At 41.8% G+C, this 26607-nt stretch overlaps 1 protein-coding gene across 1 annotated transcript; it reads right to left on the reverse strand.

The window, feature by feature from the left end:
- Nucleotides 1-4992: 4992 nt before the first annotated feature.
- LOC122562239 (pyrroline-5-carboxylate reductase 1, mitochondrial-like) lies at nt 4993-21335 on the reverse strand. The gene is made up of 8 exons (XM_043714984.2): nt 21252-21335; nt 21050-21174; nt 13252-13322; nt 11503-11682; nt 9811-10032; nt 7905-7997; nt 6769-6932; nt 4993-6033 (listed from the first exon to the last, which is right to left on the reverse strand). The coding sequence occupies exons 2-8, from the start codon at nt 21114-21116 to the stop codon at nt 5892-5894; spliced, it is 939 nt and encodes a 312-aa protein (XP_043570919.2). The 5' UTR covers nt 21117-21174; nt 21252-21335; the 3' UTR covers nt 4993-5891.
- Nucleotides 21336-26607: the final 5272 nt, after the last annotated feature.

A 26607-nucleotide genomic window follows, 5' to 3' on the forward strand; every position in this document is an offset into this window, starting at 1 on the left:
TGTAGCTCATTTCGTACACACACCATCCTCTGTGTGAAAAAGTTGCTCCTTAGATCCCTCTTAAATCTTTCCCCTCTCACCTTAAATCTGGAAAAACCAGTCAGATTAATCTGATCAAGGCTGAAGAAATATTATTTGTTTCACATATGCTATCTAACTGAGCAAGTCTTCACTCCATTCTGTACTTATGGCTGCAGGTTTTTGTGAAGAATGAAACTAATACTTGGGTTGAAGAAAAACATTTAGAACATCTGACTTAGGTGCAAATTGCATATTTAATTATTTCATGGAATGTGTGTATCTTTGATAAGTTTATTTATTGCCCATCTCTAATTATCTAGAACAATGTAGCTTGCTGGTCTTTTTCAGAGGACAATTAAGAGTGCTACACAAGACTAACATTGCTGTGGTTCTGGAGTCACACGTAGACTAGATTGGATATGGACCTTCCCTAAAAAAGGACACTAGTGAACCAGTGGGTTTTTACAACAACTGATGATAGTTTCATGGTCACCAGCATCAAGAGAAACAGTCAATTCCAGATTAATCAATTCAAAAATGCTGGAAATGCATAGGTCAGGCAGCATCTGTGATGAAAGGAGCACAGAGTTGCTGTTTCAAATCAGTTAAGTTTTTGTTAGAACTAGCTAAGTATACTGTAGGTATCAAAAATAATTAGATGTACTTAACACTGAACTATTTCCTGTGTACTGACTCAAAATATTTTAAAAAGACTTAAAGTTGATATGAAATTCTGGTCCCTGGTGTATTCCTAATGCTTACATTAGGGTGCAGGTAGCTGAAGGCATAATCACTAACCTCTGGTATTCCCTCTCTTATGCTGTCTAAGGGGAAACTGTAGATCAGAATAAATAAATTTATTGACTGAATGATACCTAAAATAAGTTTGAGTCAGAGTCATACAGCACAGAAACAGACCATTCAGTCCAACCAGTCAATGCCAACCACATTCCCAAACTAAACAAGTCCCATCTGCCTGCACTGGCCCATATCCCTCCAAACTTTTCCTATTCACGTACTTAACCAAATGTCTTTTCAATGCTGTAACTGTACCTGCATCCACCACTTCGTGGAATTTCATTCCAAACACAAAACACTAAAAAAAAGTAGTCCACATCTTTTTAATGTTTTTCTCCAATCACCTTAAAAATACGCCCCTAGTTTTGAACGCTCCCCTCACTAGGGAAAAAGACCTTTGTCATTCACTTTATCTCCACCCCTCATAATTTTATAAACTTCAACCTCCTACGGGCCAGTGAAAAAAGTTTCAGTCTTTCCAGTCTATTTTTCTATCTCAAACCCTCCATTCCCTGCAACATCCTGGTGAATCTTTTCTGAACCCTTTCCAGCTTAATAATACCTTTCCTTTAACAGGGTGACCAGAACTGTATATAATTCTCAGGAATAGGCCTCACCAACTTCCTGTACAACCTCAACATGATGTCCCAACTCCTATATTCAAAGTTATAAGGAATGATGTTCCACATTTATGGACTTCACATTAAAACAGTCAGAACTGACAAATTCCATAAGAATTAACAAGCAATGATACTTCAATAAAATGACAAATTTCACTTTAAGCAATCCACGTAATAAAAATGCAACCATTAGCATTTGCTTCATTCCCTACACTCTTAGCAATGAAGTTCTACAATTTTATTCATGCAGAATAGATAAAGAGTCCTACGTGATAGCAACTTTCATCATCTTGTTTCATAAGTCAATCATCCTCAAAGCATAGTTTTACAAACTCTGGAAAGGTGCATGAAAGAGCTGTAATGACCTGAGGGATACAGTGATCCTTTTCAACCAACCAATAACATTCTGGTTTACAGTTAGGTCCCTTTGGAGACAACATCCAGTTCTTTTGCACATCCAAGCTACACCGATTGTTGACCAGGGTTGAGAACTTCTCAGCCACCTTGGAAAATGCCTCCAATGGCTTCGGTCTCTTTTTTTTTTAATTTAAAAATTCTTGAGGAGTCAAAACACTACTTACGATCATATTAAAGGATAGCACTTTCTAACGCAAGTCTTAGCATATGTTTTTAAAAAGGTGCTATACAAATGCAGTTTATGTAATTGAACCATTCAAACCATTTCATGCAAAATGCAGACTTTTGAAGTAGTCATTGTTGTAAAAGTCTGAAACAGGCTGCAAACTCACACAGGACATTAATTATTATTGTGCTACTCTTTGTAGTAGTCAGTCTTAGTGATGTTACTGGAGGAATAAATATTAGCCAGATGCTTCATACCCACTTGAGAAAGTGAACAGGACCTTTCATCCCAAATGTGGCACATCTAAACAGGGCAGCATTACCTCTGTGCTCACTAGGAGTCGTTGTAGTTTTTTTTCAATTCACTTCTGTGACATGGGCATCACTGCCTAGTCTGGCATTTATTGCCCGTCCCTAGTTGCACTAGAGAAGGTGCCAGTGAGCTGCCTCCTTAAACAGCTTCAGTCCATGTGCTGTACATAAACCCTCAATGCTGTTAGGGAGGGATTCCTAGGATTTTAACCCAGCGACACTGAAGTAACAGCGATATATTTCCAAATCTAGATGACTTAGAGGGGAACTTACAGGTAATGGGTGTTCCCATGTCCTTCCAGATGAAATTGGTTGTGGTTTGGAAGGTGATCTCTAAAGATCTTTGGTGAATTTTTGCAGTGCGTCTTGTAGATAGTAGATGTTGATGCTACTGTGAGTCAATGGAGGAAGTAGATATGACGACAAATCAAGTGGGCTATTGTGTCCTGAATGGTGTTAAGCTTCTTGAGTGTTGTTGGAGCTGCACCCATCCAGGTAAGTGGGGAGTATTCCATCACACTCCTGACTTGTGCCTTGTAGATGGTGGACCGGCTTTTTGGAGTCAGGAAGTGAGTTACTCTGTGCACTTACTGAGCTAGAATCAAGTCTAAGCCAGACTCACCATGTCCTCAACAGAAGATACGATTGTAAAACCAGAATAAATATTCCACAATTGGATAGTGATACTCCAGCTTCATTATGGGCTGATGGAAATGCAAATACTCAAAACTTCAGTATGGTGTGACTTGAATGTCATGAATTCTTTGCTTCAAAAGAACATACACTTCAGAGTCTTAGAAGGTCATCTTTTATTATAAATTACATGTTGAATTCACATGTATACAAGTTTCATGATACAACTGTACATTATTATTCAAAATCAAAGCATTTAAATTCGCAAAGATGCTGCCAGCCCTGTGATTTCCATTTTAAGTTCACTGATTTGTATCAACTTTCATTGTACCCTAGTCCTGCCACTGTGAAAGCGCACATATACATGCTTGCACATGTAACAGGGAGGAGAATTCCACCCCTACAATGCACCTGATCAAGGCATTGTCCAAGACATCAGCTCACTACTCACCAATTGTTCACAGACCTGAATTCAGATCCAGGTTTAGTTGGTCCAATCTCTTAAGCATATGCCCCTTTGCAGCCATTTTGCAAAACATGAAAAAAGACAACAGGAAAAAACTGACAAGGGTTAAGAAGCAAAAATATTTAAGTAAAAAGTGATTGAACAATCATAATGTTAGTAGCCACTTGACCTGCATAATTACACAAAGGCAGGCTCTTCTTTTCCACTTCTATTTGCGGTTTAGAAAAGCATACAGGGCCTGTTAAAATATCATTGGCATTTCATTTGTAAATCACACGTAATAGTACAATATTGCAAAACAAGGACTGACTCCAAAACAAAAATCAGCCAAATCATAGGATTATTCATTTTTTTGGCATATGGAAATCACAACCATTGACTTAATCTACAAGTTCAGATAAGTATAAAACTAACACAATCAGAAACAGTTAGATAGAAGACAGACAGACAGATTGGTAAACTTTTTAAAATATCAAGTCAATTGCTTGCACAATTGCACCATGATTCACTGGTGATCTCAATCTGGCCAGATAAAAAAAAAAGTTTTCGTTTGTCTTCTTTAAATCAGTAAATACCTCTAACCATAAGCAGGGCAGCAATTGCCCATTACTAGATAAGCAGCAACCTCTGTAGCAGTAAAAATCTGAAGTTTTTTGTTTTATTTTTACAAAGTAGTACCGTATATAAAGGGTCCATCCTGACATCTCATTCTGAAAAGAAATAATTTTCCAAGCAACTGTTAATCTATGCTTTTGCTCAATAAATCTTCTACTTTAGAATAGAGTATTAACCTGGAACATATTGACAGTACTTTGCATTAAACATTAGGACAAGTGGACGGAAATCTCTACTTTAGGTCAAACATTACAAGTACACAAACACTCCCAGGAATTTACAGCATTCACTAGATCAAAGTCTCTCAGTCTTTTGCTCTGAGCTTCAAGATGTGAATGTAGCTCGGTGTATAAAATTCACATACAAATAAGGCCTTAGCATCACTAGTATTGAGTGCTAATAAAACACAATTGACCTGAAGTTTCTTCTCTATAGCTACAAAAACGTATACAAGATACCAGAACAAATAACAGTCCTGTTACCAGGGATATGTAAGATTATCCAATTATTTAACACGAAAAAGCTCACATTTCTTATTTCATACTGAAACGTGTTCAATGCTATAGATGAACATTCAGAAAGTGGCAAGTCTATTGAAACTGAAACATTTGGAAGTTGGAAATCTGACCACAAGCCTAAATTAAAAACTTATATTTCTAATCATAAATATGAGATGGGTAGGTTTGAAGACTCCAACTAGTAATCTTTGCTTCAGTCTAAATGACAGTTGTGCACTTAAAGCCAGAAGACAGAGAAGTAATCTTACCATAAATCACAACTACATAATATGGTCCATAAGCCTGTACTGTACATCTCCAAGAAGGTCTTTGAAATTAAAGTTGAAACTTTATTGCTGGAACAGCACAGCAGGTCAGGCAGCATCCAGGGAACAGGAGATTCGACGTTTCGGGCACAGGCCCTTCTTCAGGAATTCCTGAAGAAGGGCCTGTGCCCGAAACGTCGAATCTCCTGTTCCCTGGATGCTGCCTGACCTGCTGTGCTGTTCCAGCAATAAAGTTTCAACTTTGATCTCCAGCATCTGCAGACCTCACTTTCTCCTTTGAAATTAAAGGTCAGGGCACTCCCAGCCAACGGTGCATAGGAAATCTAAATCTCAGGCTGAGGCCACATTTCATATTAAAATAAGTACAGGTTTCATGAAACATTATGCTGAATTATTCAGCTGCACAAAATGTCACAGTCACGTTTTGAGAAATCTCTAATGCGGTTATGCTTGAGCTTAGTCACATGAAAATGATTTTCAGGACACAGCTTTCATTTGAAGTGAAGTGATAGTCACAGAACAATCCAACAAACTTGATTCAATTCTTCAATAACAGATAACCAAAGAAGGTAATGTAGTTGATCTTGTGTATAGGGGAACCTTTTAAATAAAGGACATTTTTAAGACACACAGTCAGGGAAAAGACTCGTTAGCAGCACTGAAGTCCATGGAATTATAGGACTAGTGCCAGCATGAGAAAAAATTGATTTAAGCAGAGAGCAATGCTAACGTGTTGCCTGTCAGGAAAATTCATAAAGAGGAATCAATGTTGGTTTTCTGCATTAGGGAACAATTCAGAAGGAAAGCAAAAGGGAGCATTAGACTGCTGTAAAATTACTACCAATATTATTTTCCACATTGATAGCACCGTCAACTGCAGGTCTCACCAACCTTAATGTGCATGCTTACCTTCATATTATAAAATATCAATATCAGTACACAGTGGTTACAAAAGCAAAGCCACTGATCTGCATTGAATATACATATCAAACTGTACTTTGGTAATAATACTTAAGTTTCACTGTTGCTTGCCCAGTCAATTTTAATAACCATTCAGTATTTAGTGTTTTTTGCTTCCTGGGTACTTATTGTTGAAGAGGCTGATGCCAGCTTTCGAGGCAGTCTGTTTCACCTTGTTCAGGGTGGTCTTTTTGATGGCAGCAGGGGAAACAGTCTCTTGGTCAGCCATACACTGCAGCTCTCTGAACAAAGGAGGAAAAAAAGAAGAAAAAAAAAGGAGAAAACACATGAATAAGTGCAAGAGCAAATTGCGAAATGCAGAATAAAATCTTACAGTAAGGTGTGAAACAACTTGTAAAATAAAAAAGTCCTACAAACTCTTTATTTGTACGTTCATCTCAAAAATACACCTTTTCAAAACAAAGTAATCTGCAGGCGGTGTTTTCTTTCCACAATGAATACCAATACCAAATCTTGACTAGTTAATTCAATAGCGAAGCACATTAGGTGAGGGAGATAAAGAGGAGAAAGGGCGTTGATAACATTGGCTAAACAAACCTCTCCCAAACTTAGTCCAGTAAAAGAAGTGAAGAGGCCATAAAGGGTCAGTTTTCATCCTGTACGACTTACATGATGCAAGTGTAAGTCTGGGCTAACATTTATTACCCATTTCTCAGCCCTGTTAAAATGGTCACCTACATTGCTGTGGGTCAGGAGCAATGTTCCTTTTAAGCTATGTAGACATGCAGCCACTCAAAGACAAAAAAAAGGTCCATACAAAATCAGAATGTCAACGTTGTCCCCAGCATTGACTTCCAGTTTCAGAAGTCTGAGGTCTGCACAGAAGAGAAAAGAATTAGAGGGAACCTAGCTCTGGAGTCACACTTAGGTAAGGATGGGGAATTAGTGACCAGAGGTGGACTTCCAGTTGACAGGGGAGGGCAAAGAATAAATAAACAAACAAAACAGGCACATACCTTGTTCTCTCACATGACGCCTCAACAGCATTGATGAGCAGACTGCGGAAGCCCCCACTCTCCAGGAAGTGTATAGCATGGATGGTTGCACCTCCTGGCGAGCATACATTATCCTTCAGTTGGCCAGGGTGCTGTTCCGACTCCAACAGCATTTTTGCTGCTCCCTGTCCAGAGAAGAAACATGGGCAACTTAAAGCCCTTCGCCATTTAAACAAAAAGACTACAAATTTAGAAAATCAAAGTTGCAGAAGCTACTGCAAAGGCTTGCATTTGAACAAATCAGTAGCTTGTTATAAATGCTTCATTTCAAATGAAGGAGCCTGAAGCTTTCAATTCAAACAAACAATGTGCTGTACTGGGAGATTGATGTACAAAATCAATGGAGTGGTTTTGTTAGGGTTTTTTCCCCCTGAGGTTTCACACCAACTTCTGCAAACAGTTAAAGTTTATTAAAGCCTGTACAAGCTAGGTAACCCCTTTGACCCTTTTCGCAGGCATGCGAAGTAGAGTCAAAAGAGGCCCCACATCCTCTTTATACAGGTCAGTTGGTAATGCTCATAGATACTCCGGCCACTCCCCCCTCATAACCACATGTTACCCCAGGTACAATGGTAGGATGAGGTCAGACTCGGTGATAATGTAAATGCCCTAATCTTGAGGAATCTTTATGCAAACGATTTCCAGACTCAGTGATTCCCCAAGACAATGTAGTTGTGATATGCTTCAGTATTGGAGGATGATCACATAAATGAATTTGATTGTCTGGGGATGGCTATGAAAGCATTTCTGAATGGAAGGGACTGAATGAGAGTTTAATTTGATAATAGCTGTGGAAAAAAGTAGTAAATGACTGCCCAGATGAAGTGTAAATTATAATGGCTAGTCATCCACGTTCTTGCATGCTGTCTGAGAGACAGAATGTCATCCCCACCCACTTCCAGAATGTTCAGCTTCTTGGAGAAAGACAGTATAGCTTAACCTTTTCACATTTAACAGAGTGTACAATTTAATCTTTTAACATTACAGATGTAGTGAAGCAGCTCCTGACCATCAACAATATTAGCGGATCTTTGCCCATATACACTGCAGGTAAAGATGGAGAGATTGAGAAAAAGACACATTGGTGATTTACTGACCAGCAATGCTTGAGCACCAAGTCGAACAGCCAGCCTTCGAGTGAGGCCCATCTTCACTCCACCATCTGCCAAAGCATCTATTGCTGTAAAAGCCTGGCAATAAATCAGATTACATTTCTTTGTCTGGTGGAATATACAATCTTTGACTTATTTGCAAATCCACTTCTTTCATTCTTCTCACCAACATCCAAATTCTATGAGGTGATCTGCAGCTGTCTCAGGTGGACAGCCTCACTCCAGAAGCCTATGAGTCACTCAATTAAGATCTATGCATATTGGTAACTTTGGATTATAAAGCACCTTTGGAGCTTTTACTAAACTAAAGGCTTAGGAAAACAAGAGGACAGCTCAGAAATGAGGTGTAAGAATCAAGTAAATACAAGTTAAGATCTGAAGATACTTGGCTAAGAGGTCTAAAATTGTGGTGAGAAGATACATGAATGAATTTGAATGGTAATGAGAAAAATCACTTGGTATTTCTTCTGCCCAAAATATTTTACAAAAGCAAAGATAGATGGATGTAAAACAAAGGCTTGCACAAGAAAGAAAAACCAGAGATTCTCGACTAAAATATTTTTAAAATGTAGGTTTACATTTAGGAATTAAGTCATAACAAGCTAGGTCAATAGGAATGTACATTCTCCACACAAGCCTCCTCCCAGGCTTCCTGAAACTCCACCCCCTCTTTGTAACCACCTTGCAATTCATCCCCATCCGTCCTCAGAATCATATCAGTGCAGGTGATGGCCATTTGGCCCATTATGCATGTACTGGCTATCTGAATTAGCAATGCACCTAGTATCATTTCCCCATCTTATTCCCCCTCATGAACCTGCATAATCCTTCCCTTCAGATAACAATCCAATTTGCCCTTGAATGTCTCAACTGAACCTCCAACCACAACTCAGGCAGCACATTCAGACACGAAGCACTTGCTGCATTGGAAGAGTTATTCCTCACCTCTTGATTGTTCCCTTTGCCAGTATGACCTTAAAAATAGTATCCTCATTTTCAATCCTACCTTGACGTACTCTGTCCTTATTGAAATTGAATATTCATCAGAGCATCTCTCAACCTTCTCTACACCAAGATAATCAATCCCACCTTCACCAATCTATGTGAATGTTGCAGATATTATTATTAGTTGAGGAGTCACTGACTAAATTTGGGATCTCAGATGTGCTAGGTAGATCTTTAATCTGGTTACTTTTGAGTTGTGTACTCATACTCCCTCCAGGAGGCTAATGGGCTACAGTGCGCTGTGTTGGGAATGCTCTGTGTTGAGTTTTCTTTAATTCATTCACAGGACGAGAGCATTACTGGCTATGCCCTAATTTATTGCCCATTCCCAAATGCCCACAGAGCAGTTAAGAGTCAACCACATTGCTGTGGGTCTGGAGTCACATGTAGACTAGACCAGGAAAGGATGGCAGTTTCCCTCCTTAAAGGGCATTAGTGAACCAGATGGATTTTTCCTGACAATTGACAGTGGATTTGCATTTTTTTTTTTAAACTGAATTAAGATTCCACCAAGGCAGGATTCAAACCCGGGTCTCCTGGATTAACAGTCCAGTGATAATAGCACTAGGATTGCCTCCCCTTATGTTCTTATGCATTAATGACTGCATTTAAAATATTGTACATGGCTTGCCGTCCTGACTGTATCTTGTCCATCTGGACTACCATTGTCCCTGGTGATCCTGTTCCTGCCTTCACAATTCCTATACTGTTCTGTGACTTTCTTGGAAAGGAAAAGAAAAACTTTACAAGTGATGTTCCTCATCCCACATTATCAGATTATTAGAACAAAATAAAATGGTGTTTCGTTCCCCCTCTAGTTTCTAAAATCTGAGCACTTGTCGATGACTGTATTTTGTGACTGAAAAGGGACAAGCCTGGTACGTACATAGGCAGGGCCACTGCCACTGAGCCCAGTGACTGCATCGATGAGATCCTCTTCAACCTCCACACAGTAGCCAACACTGGCCATCAGCTGCTCCAATAGGTTCCCGTCTTCCACCTCTGCATGTGTTCCTGTGGCATACACTGTAGCCCCCTCTCGTACAATCACAGGGGTGTTGGTCATCAAGCGGATCACTTTCGGAAATTGGTGCACAGAGGACAGTTTCTGCAAGATCAAGCAGCTACATTAAAAAGTGCCATTGCAGAAATGTAAAATCAATTTACACAAAGGAACAGGCCATTCAACACAACTGGTCAATTCCAAGTCTTCCCACCCTTCTTCCTCTAGTCATATTACTACATTCTTCTATGCCTTTCCACTTCATATTTGTCTACTATACCCTTGAATGAATCGCTGCTTTGGAGTTTATCAAATACTTATTTAAAAACGTAGGTAGTGTCCTTCAACATAAACTGACTGCATTCTGAAATGTTAACCAGATCAGTAGGAATTTATTCGCTTCGGCATAACTACTGCACACAGCTTTCAGAGGATAGATGGAGGAGGATTCTCTCTTCAAAAAGACACAGAGCAGAATTAAGTGGATCAGTCCCACAAGCCTGCACTACTAGTCAATCAGATCACTGTGTAGTGTGAAATCACTCATGACATTATTAGAAAGCAAACTGTAAATATACTGCAGTTATTTGAAATAGTCAGGGGAGGTCAATGTACTCAGTAAGTCTATGGCACCCCATTATTGCTGTAACTCTGTCACTTCATTTTCAACATTGTATTTTTAACTTCTAAAAACATGGAAATCAGCAATGTAGCTATAAGCTATCAGTCTGCAACCAATTGATGGGAAGATATTTGGAGTGTGACAGTCTACAATGCTGAGTGATGTTGCTTAGCAGCTGAATTTAAAGAAACACAAACAGTGAGTTTACTCACTAAATCAACCATTGCTATTGTCAAGGTCATAACAATTTAGCATTTACGTCTTCCTATACTTTACTCTCAACCTAAAACCCTGCAGTAGTCACCAGCTTTTACATACATTAATATTCCATTTGGAGAAGCAATGTGGCAGGGTTTTGGGCAGAGCTGTTATGCTGCTATTTGATATGCTGCTCGTGCACTGAGATGTTCAGCCTAGGAACTGGGAGTAACAGTGCACCCACTGGAAATCAGAATCCTCACAGACATGTCAGAATGAGCTGAAAATTGAATCATAATAGTGTTTGAAGCGTGGACTATAAAATTGAAAGCAAAGACATAATTTGCCACTGTCTTGAACAAATTTCTTCCATTAGCCACCAAACAAACAGGTGAGCTTAGTTGCTCCTTGTGGAATGCTGTATCCAGAATAATGCCTGTGTGGCCTCAAAAGGTCATCCTCCACGTGAAGTGATGTGGGCCAGTTGGCATTTGTGGAATGTGACAACATAGGAGGTATTCATCACAGAAGATCTGCACTCTTTCTCCGGAAGTACTTTAGACTTATTTATATTTTAGTTTTCTTTGTCAAATATGCCATACAAATTATTTATTTTAATTTGCAGAAATTCCCACCACAAATATCATAAATCAAAACCTCACACCTTCCTAAATTCTCAACTGCAGTGAAATTTTAGTGACTGTACTGGTGTCTGAACAAAATTCAAGCAAAAGATCATTAGACTCAAAAGTTACCTTCTCTATGGAGCTAATGGTGACTCCAGCAGCACAAGACACAATCAAGTGGCGGTCCTGGATATCAGGAGCAATTTCATCCAGCACAAAGGGGATGATGGGTGGCTTGACAGCAAGAAATAGTACATCGCTCTTTTGAACAGTCTCCTTGTTGCTCAAGGAGAAATTGACACCAAGTTTCTACAAATTTAAAGAAAAAGAACAGAAAAGATTATGAATGAGCGTCACACACAATTTATTTCTTCTAACTAACTTCTCTAACATTAAAATATAACAATGCAAGCTACTTGAAGTAATTCAATAGACATTCTGTGATTAAAATGTCCTAAAAGTAATTAGAGTGATCAGAACGACTGATCTCAGACTGGATCCAGTCCCGGTCACTCCCATCCTTTTCGGGAATGGCTTCAACAAAAGAAGTCACTGAAAAATAACTAGGACATCCAGACCCCAGAGCATGTTTCATTTTTCAATTAACTCTATTTTTCTGCCTTCATTCAGAGACTCTTAAAGCCCTGACTAACAAAGATTTACCAATGTCAATTCTGAAATTGTCAACTGAACTCCGCCATCTGCCATCAACCCCCAACTTGGAGAAGGAAGAAATTTCCAGGTGCCTTTCTTTGTTCCTTCTCCTCAAACTTGTGGCTATTGTTCCTGCAAGTTGGATGCAAATCAGAATTTGCAACCATCTCCTACACTCTGCACGAACAATCAAATGTGGTTACTTTTAATTTTGGAAATATAACATCCCTTTTTAAAATTATTTGCTAATCATCTCTACTTGAAATTCGACCAAGTATATCGCTAATTAAATGCAGCAGATTTGTAAACAGGGAGCCATGTGTTTCGAGTGCATGACAAATTGCTTGCTTTGTTCACAGGCAGGAGGCTGGAAGAACACAGCAAGCCAGTCAGCGCCAGAAGGTGGTGAAGTCGACATTTCGGGATGACCCTTCAGGACTGGGGGTGGGTGTAGGGAGAGTTACAGATAAAGGGGATGGTGGGGACAGGGTAATGAGATAGGAACAGGTGAAGACAGGGAGAGGGTACAACCTGGTTGATCAATGGGAGGAATGAATCTGGTTAGTGGAAGGGAGGGGCAGGGGCTTGGAAGGGAGTCAGGGGATGGGAAGGGAGGTTATTTGAAATTGGAGAACTCAATGTTGAGTCCTCTGGGCTGTAGGCTGCCCAGGCAGAAGATGAGGTGTTGTTCCTCCAACTCGCAGTGTGGTTCATTGCGGCAATGGGCTGTCACTGCTGGTTTCTTTCAGGGAAAAAAAAACTTAACTCAATAAAGAAAAAAGTAGAAATTTAGCAAAGTGCTCTCAAGGCAATAATTTCATTTGAGGCAATGCAGAACAGAATGATTGGATGGGAAAACTACAGTACATCAAAACAGAGAAGTCAGCTTGTAGGTCCAGCAGATATGACTGAAGCGTTTTAGGCATGAACTCTCCAATATAGCCTTAACCTCAGAAATGTCACACAGTTAGAAGAATAGCTATGCTAAAATTTATACTGCAGCATAGCTAGAAGCTAGCACGATGCGTGAACACAGGTGGGATGTTTGTTTACGCGCACACACAACACAACACACACACGGTTGTTTTCACAAGGTTCAATAGCCTGACTCCACGTACAGCTGGTGCTGGGAAAGCTACCTGGAATAGTCATTTACATAATTATACAGAAAGAAAAAGGGTCACTGCTACAGTGGATTGGTAAAACAAACACATTGCCTCATACCCTCAGACCTCCGACGGTGGGCAAATCCTGGTCTGGTGAACTTGCTGTGATCTTGTGAGCAGCTAAGATACCTGAGGAGAAAAAACTGGTTCAGGAAAGCAAGTTCAATTAAAATGGGAAGCAAAGCACCATCCAGTTCTTGGCTGTGACCCTCTGGGTTATGCCACTTCCATGCACATCCAAGTGATTTTCCAAACACACTGGGGAACCTTGCCTTCATCACACTTTCAGTACCAGACATCCATCCACCATCTGATTTTAATCTTTTCACAAAGTGCTTTAAGTCTATGCCTCAGATTAACCCATTTCCTACTGCAGAGTGATCAGAGTTAGAGATCTATAAACACAGAAAAATAGGCCCTTCAGCCCATTGAGTCTGCACCAGCCGAAAACAACCTCCCAATTACTTTAATCCCATTTTCCAGCACTTTGCCCATAGCCTCGTAAGGCTTAGCATCAGAAGTGCAGATCTATATGATTGTCAAACGTGAAGGTTTCTGCTTCTTATATCACCCTTAAAAGGTGTGGCGGTAATCTGGAAGCAGAGAGTTCCAGATTCCAATCACTCCTACAGGTGCAGACTCTCTGCCTCTAAGTCATTCTACTGATTTCCATCATAACATATACAGTGCAATTAAATTGCCCCTTAGCCTCTGTTTCAAAGAAAACAACCCCAAGTTTTCACCATAATGAGGAATCTTCCAACAGAGTAATCATGCCAGAATTTAAACTCAGAATCTGAGTTGCCATCAATATTCTGTGCTATAAGCACTTTGACAATGTGCTAACGCACCCCCCTCCCAAATAAAAAGGAGGCCCTGATGGAAATTCATGTATTTCAGGTTAGTCATCATCCTCATCCACAATACTGCTTAGAAACTGGCAAAACATTGAGAGGCACTCATCTCAGGTCAACACAACTACATCAATTCAGTTTTATATTGCTCCCATGAATGAGCAGCAGTTATCAGCTAAATTACCATCTCTGCAAAACAATAGCAAAATTTAATCACAGCAACCTCACCCCAAAACAATTATCTGTTACAAAATCTATTGGGACTCCCAACAATCTGCTGGCAGTGGATACCCTGCCACTGTGGCTGCTGATTTCACCAGGGTAATTTAGTTGTCCCATGGCTATACCAAAAACGGATATTCCACTCCCAAGAATCACCTCCTTGCACTACCAACAGCACTATTGAGAGCAGTGGCCATTCACGGAACAAATTTCAGAAAGAAATGGATAGATTTGAGAAGCTAAAGGAATCAAGGGGTATGTGGAGAGATCAGGAGTTTGTGCTGAAATATGGGATTAGCCATGATTCTGCTGAATGGGTGGGAATGGCTCAAAAAGCCTCCTCTTTCTATGTTTCTGCCACTATTGCATTATAAAAATGAACCAGAATACAATGTGCAGGGAATAATTCCAAAGTTTGCGGAGAAGCAAAAACCTGGAAGCATTGTAATGCAGTGAGGATGATAGTTTAAAACTTCAATTATAGTATTTTGAAGGGTGTGCAGGAGCAGACAGAAAACTGAAGCATATGTACCGAAACATTTGAATGTGGCCAGGCAGCTGTTAATAAAACATAGCACTCTAGGCTTCATTTATAAGGAAAGTACAAGAGCAGGAAGGTTATGATGAACTCCTGAAAAAAAAACTGGAGTATTAGATTAGATTAGATTCCTTACAGTGTGGAAACAGGCCCTTCGGCCCAACAAGTCCACACCAACCCTCCGAAGAGCAACCCACCCCCCTACATTTACCCTTGACTAATGCAACTATCACTTCGGGCACTTTAGCATAGCCAATTCACCTAACTTGCACATCTTTGGACTGTGGGAGAAAACCGAAGCACCCGGAGGAAACCCACGCAGACACAATGAGAATGTGCAAACTCCACACAGACAGTCGCCCGAGACAGGAATTGAACCCGGGTCCCTGACGCTGTGAGGCAGCAGTGCTAACCACTGAGCCACCGTGTAAGTATAAAGTTCTGGGTGCTATACTACAGAAAGGATAAGAATGCACTGGGGAAGAATGTGGAAGAGCTTTACAAAAGTGGTTCAAGGATAAGGGACCTCAGTTATGAAGACAGACCGGCGAATGCTTTCCTTCAAGAGAAGGTGAAGAGGAGATTTAACAGACATTTTCAAAATCTATGGGGTCCGGACAGAATGGATAAGAAGAAACTGTGCCTGCTTAAGATCAAGATCCAGAAGCAACAGATGCATTTTGGAAAGGCAAATCAGGATAAGACTTATACACTTCATGATAAGGTCCTAGGGAGTGTTGCTGAACAAAGAAACCTTGCAGTGCAGGTTCATAGTTCCTTGAAATAGAGTCACAGGTAGAGAGGATAGTTCTCCTTTATTGGTCAGAGCATTGAGTACAGGAGTTGGGAGGTTGCAGCTGTACAGGACATTGGTTAGGCCACTTTTGGAATACTGCATGCAATTCTGGACTTCCTCCTATCAGAAGGATATTGTGAAACTTAAAGGGTTCAGAAAAGATTTACCAGAATGTGCTGTGGTTGGAGGGCTTACACTATGGGGAGAGACTGAATAGTCTGGGGTTGTTTTCCCTGGAGCATTGGTGGCTGAGAGATGACCTCAGGTTTATAAAATCATGAGGGGCATAGATAACGTAAATAGTCAAGGTCTTTTCCCTGGAATGGGGAAGTCCAGAACTAGAGGGCATAGTTGAGGATGAAAGGGGAAAAAATTTAAAAGGGACCTAAGGGGCAACATTTTCACGCTGAGGGTATTGAGTGTATGGAATGAGCTGCCATAGGAAGCGGTGGAGGCTGGTACAATTGCAGCATTTAAAAAGCACCTGAATGGGTAGATGAATAGGAAGGGTTTAAAGTAATATGGGCCAAATGCTGGCAAATGGCACTAGATTAGTTTAGGATATCTGGTCGGCATGGACGAGTTAGGCCGAAGGGTCTGTTTCCATGCTGTACATTGCTGACTATTTACAGCGCTCTGCAAAAAAAGTGCATGGTGAGGAAAATCTTCATGGCTCAGATTTGGAATGCTGCCACCACCCCTCCAAATTGTAACAGTTCATTTGAAACATTCAAAAGGGCATTGGATGACTGTTTCAATTTTAATAATGCACAGGTTATGAGCAACAGGCAATTTGGCATTAAGCAATATGATCCAAGCCAGTGTGGACTTGATAGGCCAAATGGCCTCTTTTTACATTAACAATGTTATGATTGTATTTTGTGAATCTGGAATGGAGGTCCCAGGGGTGTAAGACACCAACTAAAGTGGAGTTGGGGCCGGTGGGGTCATTGACAGCAAATTAGTGATGGACAACAAATGCTGGCCCCGGCAGTAACATCATGAGTGAACTTTAAGAAAGTCCTCCCACTTTAGGAGAGAGGTGAGCAAGTGGCAGAGTTTCCATCCTCCTGCCTTAATACAAAAGGTCCTCTCCACCCCACACCAAACCCTGAAACTCACTAGAAGTTATCCCAATCTTATCTCACATGCTAACAAATCTCCTATCGAGTTGCCCAATAACTCAGATTACACAATTAGTTTAAAACAAATGGCAGCATGGGATTTCAAAGGTCACATCTAACAACTCTCCAAAAGCTCACTGTGACGCATTTTCTGCAACTCCATTATTGATCATTGTTGCTCAAATTGTGAAGGATTTTATACTCAAATTTGCTAATTGCAGATATTGCTACCCGAGAGGGGGAAAAAAAATGACATGACTACCTGATGGTACAGATGATGCAGACTGGCTTCTTGTCTATCTCCTGCCTGTCACAGCACCAAATTTAAAACTGATCCCCTCATCTTCATGTTCCTCCATAGCTTCATCTCCCCATCCATCTATAATTTACTCTAGCATTAGAACATCCAAGAAAACCTCAATTTAGAAATTGTGGAGGCAGCAATCTTTCAAAACTCAAATCCTCCAAACAATATCAAATATAAAAGCACTACTGTAAAAATATTTAGCATGGATTTGTTAAGGGAAGATTGTCCTTGACTAATTTCAATTGAAATTAAGGAAATTCAGGTCATTCTGCTATAATGCCCCATCAGCATGAATTGGCTGTAACATGATTGTTTGGATATCATGAACTTTCTACTGAATGGATTTCATGATTATGTATAGGCAACCTTCTGCAGCCTATACAAAATTTTCTACAGCAGTTTTCCATAGTGCGGGTTGCAGAGGAACACAGCTGTCGCGTTATAGCATAATGACCTGTAACAAGGAGGATTGAGGAGAACAGTACAGTTTATATGATCATCATGGATTTTGGGAAATGCTTTTTGACAAGCTCTCTGGTGGCAGACTGGTTAAAACGAATAAATCATTGGAACTCAGGTGAGTGTAGCAACTTCATATAAAACTGGCTCCATGGCAGGAAACATAGGATAATTGCTGACAGGTTTTTTTTCCAGCACCTCGAATGTGGTTTCCAGTGGGGATCTGCAGGGCCCAGTGGTGGGTCCTCTGTTTTTTGTGGTGTAATCTGGAGAATTGTACAGAGATATGGGGGGGGGGGGCGGGGGGGCATGTTCAAGACACTCAGAGACAACACAAAAATAGGTAGTGTGGTTGATAGTTAGGAGGATAACAGTAAAGAGCAGAAAGGCATCAATGGACTGATTAGAAGGGCAGAAAAGTGGCAAATGGAATTCAACTTGAAGTGAGAGGTGGTGTACTTGGAGAGGTCAAACAAGGAAGAGAAAAACACAATTAATGTTTGGTTCCTGAGAAATGTAAAATAAGTACAGGATCTCAGAGTAAATATTTACAGATTCCTGAAGGTAGGACAGGTCAATGAGGCAATTACAAAAGCATACAGAATCCTTTCCTTGTATTTTTATATATAGAATGCCTACAGTGTGGACCCACCCCCTACCCTATCCCTCCATTTCTCATGGCTAATCCACCTAGTCTGCACATCCCTGGACACTCTGGGGCAATCTAGCATGCCCTATTCATCTAACCTGCACATCTTTGGACCATGTGAGAAAACCCCCACAGACACAGGGAGAATGTGCAAACTCCACACAGACACCAGAAGGTGGAATCGAACCCTTGACCCTGGCACCACGAGGCAGTAGTGTTAATCGCTGAGTCACAGTACCACCCAGATACAGAACACAGAAGAGTGGGGAAATTATGCTGGAATCATGTAAATTATTTGCCAGGCCATTACTTGAGCACTGTGTGTAGCTCATTGCAGAAAAGATCTAGAAAGGTTACAGAGGAGATTTACCAGGATGGTACCAGAACTAGCAAAATTAGGAAATATTGGATAGTCTTAATTTGTTGTCCTTGGAAGAGAGAAGGCTGAGCTGTGGATTTGATGAAGGCAAGAGGGGCCTTGACAGAATGAATGGGAAGAAGCTACTGACCTCAGCAGAGGGGTCAGAATCGGGGACAGAATCAACTCTCCAATGAGAGAACAGTCCCATGGATTACAGCGACTTTACTTTAGATTTTAAAAACGGTGATTGGCAGAAACATTATAAGAGAGAGGTTGGTAGGGGTCTGGAACATATTGCCTGAAAAAGGGGAGACAGAAACCCTCAACTCATTTAAAGAGGAGTCTGGTTATACGTCTGAAGTGGCGTAACTTGTAGGGCAACTGAAATTCAAGTAATTTTCTTGCTGAGTAATTTTGTGCACTGAAAAATATTTTCTGTGGTTTTAGAGATTAGATTAGATTCCCTACAGAGTGGAATGTTGGAAAGTGGAGAAGGTTGGCTGGCTCATTTTCCAGCTGGTATTGACCAGGTGAGCTCAGGCCTCTTTGTTCTTTCTGTGATTACTTGCTGTCATGTTTCTTCAGTGCCCTCACTCTGGTCTCGAGAGTCATTCCAACTCCAGTCTGTCGCTCTAGCAGAAGCAGAACCTCAAACATCTCAACATCTTATTTTCTACAGCCTTATCATTAGGGCGGCACGGTGGCTCAGTGATTAGCACTGCTGCCTCAGCGGAGAGTCAGTGTGGACTAGTTGGGCCAAAGGGCCTGTTTCCACTCTGTAGGGAATCTAATCTAATCTCTAAAACCACAGAAAATATTTTTCAGTGCACAAAATTACTCAGCAAGAAAATTACTTGAATTTCAGTCATTGGTGTCACACTGATTTCCCAACAGCTACACCCCACTGAACAATAACTGCGGATTAACCTGTGGCAACAATGTTTGGTCTTTTAAAAAAAAGATTGTGTGACAAGCCTTATTCTCAAACAAGCTTTCAGCCACCACTCTAAACAATCACACATCATAGCTCCTGAACGACATCATCTTACATGAGAATAACATCTATAATGCAGGAAAACCCATCAAAAGCACTGCCCAAGTCATGGCAGAAATAATATCAAACCAGAGAGGGGAGAGGCTAAGAGAGATTATTAAACTTTCAGTCAGGGGATGGGTCTGGAGGATATGTTTGAAAATATCAGAAGGAAGTTGTGAACAGCAGGACGGAGACTGTCATTGCAGGTGGTTATTTGGCTGGAGAAGGCACATGATGTTAGGCTACTGGAGAGCTCCAAGGACACATCCCCGGGATGAGATCACAGACACAATATGGAAAGGAGGTATTTATGGACCAGAATCAATTCCTCGGTAAATCGCAGGTCTGAGGATGTCAGCAAGGACAACAGTTGATGGGTGGGGGAATGAATCACTTGAAGTAGAGTTTGGGGCAAGCTCAAGCTTACAGAAGGGAGAGAGATTGGCAGCAGCAGTTCACACACTGACTTAGCCATGTCTGAAATGAACTGAGTGAATCAATACTCAGCTTTTGAGTGAAAGAGCACAGCCAGAGACAGAACCTGCTGCAGAGGTGAAATATAAGAACCAAAGTCTCTATCACCTAATAAGGTCAGGATTGGTCATGAGCGGGAGTGGGGGTGGGGAGTGATATTAACAAAAGTGCACTTTTACACTGGGAATTGGAAAGGGAGGTTGAGGAGTTAAAGCTCAGAGCTGGGCACGATATTAAAGTTACAGATGATTTAGTAGGCAGGGCAGACAAAGAAAAGCTGAAAATGTGTTGCTGGAAAAGCGCAGCAGGTCAGGCAGCATCCAGGGAACAGGAGAATTGACGTTTCGGGCATAAGCCCTTCTTCAGGGCTTATGCCCGAAACGTCGATTCTCCTGTTCCCTGGATGCTGCCTGACCTGCTGCGCTTTTCCAGCAACACATTTTCAGCTCTGATCTCCAGCATCTGCAGTCCTCACTTTCTCCAGACAAAGAAAAGGTCAAAGAGAGAGAAGAAAGCTAAGCGAAGGGGAGACAATAGGCTAGAGTTGGGGTTGACTATAATACCAGCACCCAATTTCCTCCAATTCAGAGGAAAGGTCCCTGGACCTGAAATGTTAACTCTGATTCCTCTTCATAGATGTTACCAGACTCGCTAAGCTTTTCGAGTAACTTATGTTTTGGGAACAATTTACTCAGGTTGGACTGATAGAAGCGGTGGCTAGCCCCAAGATATGTGAGGCACAGCACACAGACTACGATCAGTCAGGGAAACCAGCGACAACAGTGCAAGGTCAGGAAAGTAGACGTGAGGAAATGTCAGGTCCACCATGATCCACGAGGGGCCGAGCGGGCTACTCCTGTTCCAATTTCTTATAATTTTATACAGGGCCAAAAGAGGAAGAGATAGAGAGCAAGATGTGTGCCCCCAAGAGAATAAACAGGCCAGTCATTGGGACACTAGTCTATAAACACACCAGCAATGTTCCCATGAAGAACCACCTTACAGCAGAGCGACCTGTCCCCCGGGAGAGTCTCACCTGCAGCCGTGAATCCTCGGGCTAAAGCAAAGGCCAACTGACCGGCCCCAATGAACCCAACACTCATCTCTTTATCCCTCTTTGTGATGGCAGTCCGGAAGCCGATGGATGTCCCCCAACGTTACCTGGAACGCAAAACAAACCCGCAATCAGTCACCGTTCCCGGAGAGGGTTTAAGTCAATTACCTGGATGATATAGCACCTTCAGCAAGCTAACGCCCAGTGATATATCCGTCCGTCCTGATCCTGAGGAAGCTCACTCCGGCAACGTGGCTCGGAAATGTATCAAACCAACCAAGCCTGTGTATCCCTCCAGAGTGACAGCCGTATCCACCAATCCGTTTGAGTGTTATAGTCAGGACCCGCCCCCTCTGCCGGTCAGAAACCAACAGGGAGAGAGAAGGGCGGGCTCCTGAAATAAAGTTAGATTGAATACTCGCAACGTGAGCACACCATTGCATCATTTCATAAGCGCTTTACTCCGTCTCTCTGTCTGTGGTAAGGTGTCTTTCGTAATGGCGTGAAAAGGCCCCAAAAACGCTACTCTTCCAACAAGGCAATAGCTGGGATGGCTTGTCTTTTACTATCGAGAGATTTGAGCCTAAAATCCAGGCAGTCATAGGGGTGTACAGCACGGAAACAGACCCTTCAGTCCAACCCGTCCATGCCGACCAGATATCCGAAACTAATCTAGTCCCACTTGCCACCACCAGGCCCATATACCTCCAAACCCTTCCTATTCACATACCCAACCAAATGCCTTTTAAATGTTGTAATTGTATCAGCCTCCACCACTTACTCTGGCAGCTCATTCCACACAGGCACCACTCTTTGCATGAAAAATTTGCCCCTTTATTTCCCTTTTAAATTTTTCCCCTCTCACCTTAAACCTACGCCTTCTAGTTCTGGACTCCCCGACCCCAGGGAAAAGACTTTGTCTATTTATCCTATCCATGCCCTTCATGATGTGTGAACTTCTATACGGTCACCCCTCGGCCTCTGACGCTCCAAGGAAAGTAGCCCCAGACTAATCAGCCTCATCCCTATATTCAGTACTCAGAGGGCGCTGCACTGTCGGAGGCATTGCCTTTCAGATGAGATGCTTGTTTTTTTTATTCATTGACAAGAATGAGGATGTCACTGGCTAGGCCAGTATTTGTTACCCATCTGCTCCAGAGGGTAGTTAAGGGTCAAACACATTGCTGTGGGTCTGGAGTCACATGTAGTCCAGACCAGGTAAAGATGGCAGTTTCCTTTCCTGAGGAACTAAAATGACTTGACAGAGGCTGGCATCACCAAGTCATCTTTTATTTACATGTGGAGAGTCCTCGACACTGATCCATCTCTGTGTGGACACTCCTGTTTTTTTTTGGTCGATCAAGTCTATTCTTTATTAATGCATTTCAAGTACTTCAAATAAAAACTTACATTATCTTTGCACAATACTTCTTGCAACTTTTAGTAAAATGTTCCCAGTGAACAAAATTTACTGTATAAGACAGTGGGCATTAAAATATGACAGTAGTATTGTTTTGTCTTCTTTTGGAAAAGGATATGGAAGATATAGACTGTAGGGAAATAGATGGTGACATCTTGCAAAACGTCCAGATTACAGAGGAGAAAGTGCTGAATGTCTTGAAACGGTTAAAAGTGGATAAATCCCCAGAACCTGATCAGGTGTACCCGAGAACTCTGTGGGAAGCTAGAGAAGTGATTGCTGGGCCTTTTGCTGAGATATTTGTATCATCGATAGTCACAGGTGAGGTGCCGGAAGACTGGAGGTTGGCAAACGTGGTGCCACTGTTTAAGAAGGGCGGTAAAGACAAGCCAGGGAACTATAGACTGATGAGCTTGACCTCGGTGGTGGGCAAGTTTTTGGAGGGAATCCTGAGTGACAGGATGTACATGCATTTGGAAAGGCAAGGACTGATTCGGGATAGTCAACATGGCTTTGTGCGTGGGCAATCATGTCTCACAAACTTGATTGAGTTTTTTGAAGAAGTAGCAAAGAAGATTGATGAGGGCAGAGCAGTAGATGTGATCTATATGGACTTCAGTAAGGCGTTCGACAAGGTTCCCCATGGGAGCCTGATTAGCAAGGTTAGATTTCATGGAATACAGGGAGAACTAGCCATTTGGATACAAAGCTGGCTCAAAGGTAGAAGACAGAGGGTGGTGGTGGAGGGTTGTTTTTCAGACTGGAGGCCTGTGACCAGTGGAGTGCCACAAGGATCGGTGCTGGGCCCTCTACCTTTTGTCATTTACATAAATTATTTGAATGTGAGTGTAAGAGGTACAGTTAGGAAGTTTGCAGATGACACCAATATTGGAGGTGTAGTGGACAGCGAAGAGGGTTACCCCAGATTACAACAGGATCTGGACCAGATGGGCCAATGGGCTGAGAAGTAGCAGATGGAGTTTAATTCAGATAAATGCGAGGTGCTGCATTTTGGGAAAGCAAATCTTAGCAGGACTTATACACTTAATGGTGAGGTCCTAGGGAGTGTTGCTGAACAAAGAGACCTTGGAGTGATGGTTCATTGCTCCTTGAAAGTGGAGCCGCAGGGAGATAGGATAGTGAAGAAGGCGTTTGGTATGCTTCCCTTTATTGGTCAGAGTATTGAGTACAAGAGGTGTGAGGTCACGTTGAGGCTGTACAGGACATTGGAATATTGCATGCAATTCTGGTCTCCTTCCTATCGGAAAGATGTTGTGAAACTTGAAAGGGTTCAGAAAAGATTTACAAGGATGTTGCCAGGGTTGGAGGATCTAAGCTACAGGGAGAGGCTGAACAGGCTGGGGATGTTTTCCCTGGAGAATTGGAGGCTGAGGGGTGACCTTATAGAGGTTCATAAAATTATGAGGGGCATGGATAGGATAAATATACAAAGTCTTTTCCCTGGGGTCAGGGAGTCCAGAACTAGAGGGCATAGGTTTAGGGTGAGAGGGGAAAGATAAAAAAGAGACCTAAGGGGCAATTTTTTCACGCAGAGTGTGGTATGTGTATGGAATGAGCTGCCAGAGGGTGTGGTGGAGGCTGATACAATTGCAACATTTAAGAGGCATTTGGATGGGTATATGAATAGGAACGGTTTGGAGGGATATGGGCCGGGTGCTGGTAGGTGGGACTAGATTGGGTTGGGATATCTGGTCGGCATAGACGGGTTGGACCAAAGGATCTGTTTCCGTGCTGAACATCTCTATGACTCTAGAGGATTTTTCATATCTATCAGAACTAATTTTGAAATGTATGGTTCAGCGCATATCTACTGAAGGAGGATTAATGACTGAAATAAAAAGAACTCGGCAGTCGAGTCCTGCCCATGTCCTACCACAGGATAATACAAGCAAAATGTTACCATATGAAATGTTTAATACTATAGATTGTTCTTAAATACACTTTATCAAAAGTACCTTCATTGTTTGATACAGACACTCCTGTTTATTTTTTTTTCAGGATGCCTGACACTCCTTTTTTTTTGTTTACCCCACACTACTGTCTAACTGCGGTAGTGCTTATTTTGACACTCCTATTTTTTTAATTTTTTTTAAGCAGTGCACTTCACAAAAGGGCAGTGCTGTGTGATCAACTCCAGTTTTTTTTTTGGTTTTTTTTGTTTTTTTTCTTATATAATCCCCACACTACTGCCTAACTGCAGTAGTGCTTATTTTGACACTCCTGTTTATATCTGTCAGCCAGTGCTCCCTGATTGGATCAGATTAACAGCCTCAGTCAGGGAACTCATATTCCACAATAATTACAGGACATTAGTGAATCAACAGTGGATTTGTAGTCATTGTTAGCTTCTTAACTTCAGATTTTTGTCAAATTTAAATTCCACCAGTTGCCAACCTGATTTACTGGTACATTACCTGGGTCTCTGGAGTAGTAACAATCCAGTACTAATACCACTAGGCCATCAACTCCCCATGCATTGAAAGGTGGGCTCAAAATATCCCAAAGCAGCAACTCCATTGTCAGATCAACCTCTTGAAAAATTAGAAACTTTGGCATAAAAGTCATAGAGTCATAGAGATGTACAGCACAGACACAGACTCTTTGGTCCAACTATCCCAACTTAATGTAGTCCCATTTGCCAGCACTTGGCCCATATCCCTCTAAACCCTTCCTATTCATATACCATTCCAGATGCCTTTTAAATGTTGTAGTAGAAATTGAGGACTGCAGATGCTGGAGATCAGAGTCGAGAGTGTGGTGCTGGAAAAGCACAGCCAGTCAGGCAGCATCCGAGGAGCAGGAGAATTGATGTTTCGGGCATAAGCCCTTCATCAGGAATGAGGCTTGTGGGCCAGAAGGCTGACAGATAAATGGAAGGGAGTGGGGTTGGTGGGGTAAAGCCTTTTCCAAGGAAGCCTACCTTGATGAAGTTCTCCTCCTCTGTCAGCTACGTTCCCCCTCCTATTTATCTCTCAACCCACAAGTCTCATTCCTGATGAAGGTCTTATGCTCAAAACGTCGATTCTCCTGCTCTTCGGATGCTGCCTGACCTGCTGTGCTTTTCCAGCACCACATTCTCAACGCCTTTTAAATGTTATTATTGTACCAGCCTCCACCACTTCCTCTGGCAGCTCATTCCATACACGTACCACCCTCTGCATGAAAATGTTGCCCCTTGGGTCTCTTTTGTATCTTACCCCTCTCACCCTAAACTTATGCCCACTAGTTCTGGACTCCCTCACCCCAGGGAAAAGACTTTGCCCCTCATGATTTATAAACCTCTAGGAGGTCCCCTCCAGCCTTCGATGCTCCAGGGAAAACAGCTCCAGCCTATTCAGCCTCCCCCTATCGCTCAAATCATCCAACCCTGGCAGCATCCTTGTAAATCTTTTCTGAACCCTTTCAAGTTTCACAACATCTTTCCGATAGAAAGGAGACCAGAATTGCATGCAATATTCCAACATGGCCTAACCAACATCCTGCACAGCTGCAACATGACCTCCCAACTCAATACTCAATACTCTGAACATTAAAGGAAAGCATACCAAACACCTTCTTCACTATTTTACCTAACTGCGACTCTAATTTTAAGGAGCTTTGAACCTGCAATCCAATGTCTCTTTGTTCAGCAACACTCTCTAGGACCTTACCATTAAGTGTATAAGTCCTGCTCTGATTTGCTTTCCCAAAATGCAGCACCTCGCATTTATCTAAATTAAATTCCATCTGCCACTCCTCAGCCCATTGGCCCATCTGATCCAGATCCCGTTATGTTCTGAGGTAACCTTCTTCACTGTCCACGACACTTTCAATTTTGGCATCTTTGCAAACTTACTCACTATACCTCCTATGTTCATAACCAAATCATTTATATAAATGACAAAAAGTAGTGGACCCATCACTGATCCTTGTGGTACTCCACTGGTCACAGGCCTCCAGTCTGAAGAACAAACCTCCACCACCACCCTCTGTCTTTTCTACCTTCGAGCCAGTTCTGTATCCAAATGGCTAGTTATACAGTCATAGAGTCATAGAGATGTACAGCATGGAAACAGACCCTTCAGTCCAACCTGTCCATGCTGACTAGATATCCCAACCC

The sequence above is a fragment of the Chiloscyllium plagiosum genome, unplaced genomic scaffold (assembly GCF_037043375.1).
Source record: "Chiloscyllium plagiosum isolate Xiang-an unplaced genomic scaffold, Cpla_swu_hap1 HiC_scaffold_25, whole genome shotgun sequence".
Classification (NCBI taxonomy): Eukaryota; Metazoa; Chordata; class Chondrichthyes; order Orectolobiformes; family Hemiscylliidae; genus Chiloscyllium; species Chiloscyllium plagiosum.

Excerpts from the sequence above, each read along its gene's own strand:
- LOC122562239 (XM_043714984.2), bottom strand. The coding sequence starts at position 21,116 with ATGAGTGTTGGGTTCATTGGGGCCGGTCAGTTGGCCTTTGCTTTAGCC. Across the intron at positions 13,323-21,049 it reads CCGAGGATTCACGGCTGCAG|GTATCTTAGCTGCTCACAAG; the intron begins GTGAGACTCTCC and ends TTTTCTCCTCAG. Across the intron at positions 6,933-7,904 it reads TTGGTGCTCAAGCATTGCTG|GGAGCAGCAAAAATGCTGTT; the intron begins GTCAGTAAATCA and ends TTCTCTGGACAG.